General features: G+C 43.0%; 1 protein-coding gene across 4 annotated transcripts in view; it reads left to right on the top strand.

The window, feature by feature from the left end:
- Positions 1-3,010, top strand: part of LOC139471236 (endothelin-converting enzyme homolog) — a 74,936-nt gene extending 71,926 nt beyond the window's left edge. For all 4 annotated transcript variants that reach the window (XM_071253530.1, XM_071253532.1, XM_071253529.1 and 1 more), the window contains 3 exons: positions 530-625; positions 1,082-1,158; positions 2,297-3,010. In XM_071253530.1, the coding sequence (XP_071109631.1) occupies positions 530-625; positions 1,082-1,158; positions 2,297-2,396 (273 nt within the window). In that variant the 3' untranslated portion in view covers positions 2,397-3,010. The remainder of the gene's footprint in view (positions 1-529; positions 626-1,081; positions 1,159-2,296) is intronic.
- Positions 3,011-6,128: the final 3,118 nt, after the last annotated feature.

Consider the following 6,128-nt stretch of genomic DNA (forward strand, 5'->3'; position numbering starts at 1 on the left):
AATCATACATGGGTGTATATTTTCTTTTGGTCAACGGTATATTTTGACACAAACTGTACCGATAAACAAATGATTTTAAGGAGGGATTCCTTGACCAAAGGACTAGTGAGTGAGTGAGTGAATTGGGTTTAACGCCGCTTTTAACAATATTCCACTTATATCACGGTGTGTCAGCTTAATGTGGGAGGAAAGCCCGAAGTGATGAAGGTCTTAGACGTTTACCACTTCGGTGAAACCCACGAGCACGGGTATGGTGCTGACAAACCTTGAAACTTAATCGGGGCGAACCGGGATTCGAACCCACAATCATAGGTTTCTGGCGTGCCCAAGGGACGCAACTCTGCACAGTGAATCGCGGCGCCTTAGACGACTGAGCCACCCGTGCCCCCATCCAAAGGACTAGTAATCATACGAGAGATCTTATCAGTTTGTTGATCGATCGATACGTCAGTCTTGTGGCAGATTACAGAACGGGGCCAGGGGTAAAGAATGACATTGATACTGATGGAATGGTTACGGTCTGTTTCAGGCTTACCGGAAGTGGGTGTCCGAAAACGGAGAGGAACCGCCACTTCCGGGTTTGGAACTATCACATGAGCAGCTGTTCTTCGTCAACTTTGCTCAGGTAACGGGAGGCGAATATTGTGGCATTAATGTCTCCTCTAAATTAGATTAAGCAACAAAAATGTTCTCCATTCTTTGACCTAAAAGTGTCGTGTTTCACTTTAAGAACATTTGAGAACTTTAATTTCAACCTTGATGATAAGTTTTGCCAAGTTTCATCTTTTTAATGTGTCTCAATGTATGTTTACAGTGTTTGGACAAATAAGGTTTCTCATATATCTATCCATGGTGACGTTTCTTTTGCGGTTCAGTATAGATGCCGCAACAAGGGAGGATCCTGCATGTTTAATAGGGAGGGGTCCAAAATATCAAAATTCACTCTCAGATACATTTACTGCCTACAACATGCTACATTTGGTTTTCGTTCTGGGTCGCCTTTGTGCACACACACCAAATAGCCATTACCGCACTCATCTGATTGTCCCTTGATTCTTTCTCCACGTGAATGTATTTGCAGGGATGGTGTTCATTGAGCACTGATGCGGCTCTTCACAACCAGATCATCACCGACCCCCACAGTCCCTCCAAGTTCAGGTGAGACAGTCATTGAGGGAGTGGGTTAAATAGGTGTGAGGGGACATGTCTGTTTGTTTGTTGTTTAACGCCACACTCAACAAAATTGAAGCGATAAATAATCGAGGCAATCCAGTGATGACATCACGAGCATCGATCTAATTAATTGAGATACAATGACATGTATCACTGCGAATGACCACCCAATCCCATTAGTCGCTTCTTACGACAAGCAAGGATTGCTGGAGACAAGTTCTACCCCGGATCTTAAGTGTGTGTGTGTTTGGGGGGGGGGGGGGGGGGGGGGGGGGAGGTTGTCATTTAACCCTGAAGGGCTTATCTCATTCGTCAGGCAGACAAGGCGTCCGACCTCAGATCAGAAGGTCCGTGGTTCGAACCTTCCCACTGAGCCTCAGTAGCCTACTATATGGCCCATACTGTGGAGAGAGGAGTGTGTATAGCAGGTCGTGGCCCAAATACCATCCCGGAACGGAATTTGTCAGCTGCTACATTGACAATCAGCAGTAATGTTTTTGTTTTGAAGTAGCCAAGTCGTCTAATACATCGCATTTCGCGTCTCTTAGTGGTGCCAGAAACGTATTATCGTGGGTTCAGGTCCTTTTGTCGCCCTAGCCATGTTTTTGGGTTTGTCATCACTACCTATGCTCGAGAGTTTCAACAATGTGCCACTTGTTACCCTGTTATCCTGTTACCCTGTTATCCTGTTACCCTGTTACACGGCATTAAGGGGCTAAAACAAGGATTGATCGGCTCGGGGTCAGTATACTGTGTCTGAGTGGGGTATTCATGTTAAACTGCGCTATGGTATCTCACCGGGCTAGCCATATTAACGGGCATAAACTCCGACTAGTACAAGCAGCCTCACACACGTGCATGCGTGTGGCTATATAAGTACAATACTCTTGAACGCAACATTACCTCCCATTTCACCTCACTCAGGGCTTACTCGCTCCCTGCTTCCCTCCCTCCCTCCCTCACTCACTCACTCACTCACTTCCACACTCACTCACTTAAACACCCACCCACCCACTCACTCCCACACCCACTCACCCACTCACCAACCCACCCACTCCCTCCCTCCCTCCCTCCCTCACTGACTCACTGACTCACTGACTCACTCTCGTTTCCATGGTTTCAGGGTTATCGGCACAGTGTCAAATTCGGACTACTTCAGAGATGCCTTTAAATGCAGTCCCAAAACCAAAATGAATCCGGACAACAAGTGTGGCGTGTGGTGATTGGCTTTGACATGGAGCAGTCTGATTGGTTGAAAGTTGGCGCAATGTGATTGGTTCACATCTACATGGCAATCGTGTGTTGTGAAAAACTGATATTTCAAGCGTTGAAAAAACTGTGATTGCGAATGATAATGGATGGATAATGTTGATTCAACATGTGAAATCACTCAATTGACGAATTGTGTTTTAAGGGGATTATGTTTTCCTGAAAAATCGATCAGAAACATCACATCAGTTTAGATTACAAGGGAGGAAACAAACTTCGCTTCGTACAATGAACCCTCTCATTAAAATCAGATCTGAGTTCTTGCTAACCCTAAACAAAGATCTGAGGAGATCTAATGCTTTCTGATTGGCTAATATCGACTTCTTGTTTGTCTTTTCATTGGTAGGTCAAAGTTCGCGAAAGGTCGTTCTGACGCGATAGGACGTCCTGAGATATTTGTTTATGGGTATCGAGAACTGAGTTTTGATTTTAATGAGATTGTGAAATGAAACATGGAGAGAGGTGACTAGATGTATGTTATATATACACATACTGTTGAAAGGAAATAACGGAACATGTAACAAATATTTCATATCGACATTATTAAGACATACAGTAAAATACATGGGCGGATACAGAGGGGGGTGGGGGGTGGGGTGAGGGGTGCGCAACCCCCCTTTTTATTTCGAAAAAAATCTTTATTTCTGTATAAATTACCACCAAAGACAATAAATAGATCTTAATTGTGCATCCCCCTTTTCAAAAAAGCTGTATCCGCCCATGAAATATAAGTGACCCTGTTACCACATTATCTTCTGGGTAAATACGGACTTTTGTGATGTTCCCTTATTTCAGTTCATCAGTATATGTTAGAAACGATCAGGTACTATTGATATGTCCGTTCTGATATATCTTTGTAGAAGATATTATTGTCTTATGTAATATTATTCATGTACGTCACGTGAGGTAATTGTTAGTTAAACATGTCACTATTTCTATTTTTGTTTGTAAGTAATATATGTTGGTTGTTGGTGTTAAGAAAATATTTGTTTCTGGAGAATGTTTGTTTTGTCTGATGCTTTGGGTGTGAACCATTGGTTCAACGTGTTATTTGTTTGATATCGATAATAGTTCAATACAGATTACATAGTCACAGAATAACTCCACAACTCGGAACTACAGATCTGCCCATCGTGAAATAATTGTTATGTGCAAAAAGTGCAAAAATAATTCAAATAATCCTTAATCCCGTGTAACGAATAGAATATTAAATAAAAACATATATCCAAAATAAAGTATACCATGAGTTTCACAGACTTTGAAAGAACATCAAAAGCATGTAGAAAGTCAATATGTATAAAGTTCATTACAGGTGTGTTTTAATCTAATGTGTAAAACTGTTCATGTTATCTGAACAAAAAAACGTTAGTACTGACTGAGATACAAAGACACGTGGCGGTAAAAAATGAGTTTCACAATATAACTGTCACACCACTTGTTGAACACGAGTTTTAAAACCCCGAAAACACATTTAAAACCAGCTTAATACCGAGAATGTCCACCTTAGGCATGTCTATTAATGCACGCCTGAACACGACGTCGCACGATGACCTCAAACGTCGGATGACGTTGGGAGCAATCCGCTGCCATTCAAGGAGACATTGTTCCAGTTCTTGACGGTTGACTGGAGCCGTTGATCGTCCTCTGATCTTTCGGTCAACGAGATCCCATAAGGGGTTCATATCAGGAGAACTCACCGGCCAGGGTAAAACGTGAATGGCCACGTTGTTCAGAAAGTTCTGTTTGAGCTTTGCCGTATGCGGTCTCCCATTGTCTTGCTGAGGACAATACCACGTGGCTGTTGCTCAATGTTGCCGATGGCCATTCAGTGTGTCGGGAATAATAACGAGCCTCGTTTTGACATCACCTCCAAGTGACTGAACTTGTTGAACACAGTTTGGCACCAAACGTTCACCTTCTCGTCTGTATACTCGCTTCCGACCATCATTTCTGTACAAGCAACATCTACTCTCATCGGAGAACATGACGCCGTGACATAACTGGAATACTGTTAAAAGCGGCGTTAAACACAGCTCACTCACTCACTCTTATAATATGGCTAGCCCGCTGAGATACCATTGCGCAGTTAAACTCTTATATATATGTCAGTCGAATGACTCTGTGTCATGGTGCGGTCGCTGTAACATAGCGGTTTCGGAGATGAATGTTCCGGATGTGCTGGTCTTCAAAGGGCTTTTACGCCTGTCTGATGTCTGTCTTGCCTGTTTTAAACGTTGCATCAATATTTTGATGGCCACACGGGCGCATCCGAACGTCCTTTCAATGGCGGCGTGCGTGGCTCCATGTAGCGCTATACTAAAGTCCCGCTTCTCTCTGTAAAGCGGTTAAACGTGGCATATTTCCTTGGTGCTTTTGGAAGATGTGTTCATAACGGGCCGTATCACCAGTTTTATACGGCACTTTTGCACGTGCATTTCGTTCTATGTAGCCCAAAGTCGTTTCGGCAAAAAATAATTTTTAATATTCGATCGACCAATACATGGATTCAGTTAATCCCCCTTGCGTCTTTGAGCCAATGAATTGCTTAAACTAGAAGGATTCATAGGGTATATATTATGTTGTCAACTGCGTTTTTTCTGTATAGATACCAAGAGCTTTTGCTTTTGTGAAGGACAACAGTATGTCTGGATTGAACCATATGATTGTATATCTGGACTGGATTAGAATATTATGTATGAATGAGTTCGGAACTTGGAGAAATACCCCTCGGTGTATTTGTCCGTAACAATTCTAGTCGCCAGAAGTGTAACCCTAGCCCAACGCCCACAAAGTTGTTTTTTTATTCAACCTCGATTTTCCAGTGCATTATATGTCCATATTGTTATGACAAATACCCCGGAGATAGTGATGGGGGCTCGTGAAGCCATTTACGGAACGCAGCTGTTTTGTCGAATGGGTCCACGGTATTTACGGTAACAGAAAAAAGACACAATACACTAGATACGCGGTGATGCACTTTTCTTTCAACTTGAAATAAAGGTGAAATGCGTCAGTTCCATGGCAATATCGAAACATGTTCGTATAACATCTCTCAAACAAGGAAGCCATCGACCGATACCCAAAGGTCGCGGGCCTAAAGTAACACGTGACCACAATGCGTTTCAGTGGAATTCCCTCTCTGCACACGGTACCATTTTACAACTGCCAGTTAGGAAATGTGTGTAGTGGCTGCAAATAGCACAGTGGCGTAAACCTGTTTGTGCATAGGTCTCCAGCAACCCATGCATGCCGTAAAAGACGACTATGCTTGTCGTAAGAGGCGACTAACGGGATCGGGTGGTCAGGCTCGCTGACGTGGTTGGTGCATGTCATCGTATCTCAATTGCGTGGATCGATGCTCATGATGTCAATCACTGGATTGTCTGGTCCAGACTCGGATTATTTACAATCCGCCGTCATATAGCTGGACTATTGCTGAGTGCGGCATTTAACAAACAAACAAACAAACAAAATTGTGCAAGCAGTAAAGTCGAAGTTACATCGACTTTGTGTCAACAAAGTTTCAACCCATTTTTTATTTCGTGATAACCGGAAAATTCTCTCAGTCTAGTTCAAGGAGTAATCCAAACGGTTATTTTATAAGTTGCAGGCCTATCACGAGGCCAATACAATTTGATGTACCCTCTTTGTGTCCATTCAGAGGATTCGTCAAACCATATGCCCCG

The sequence above is a fragment of the Haliotis cracherodii genome, unplaced genomic scaffold (assembly GCF_022045235.1).
Source record: "Haliotis cracherodii isolate W230 unplaced genomic scaffold, xgHalCrac1.p SCAF_22, whole genome shotgun sequence".
Taxonomy (NCBI): domain Eukaryota; kingdom Metazoa; phylum Mollusca; class Gastropoda; order Lepetellida; family Haliotidae; genus Haliotis; species Haliotis cracherodii.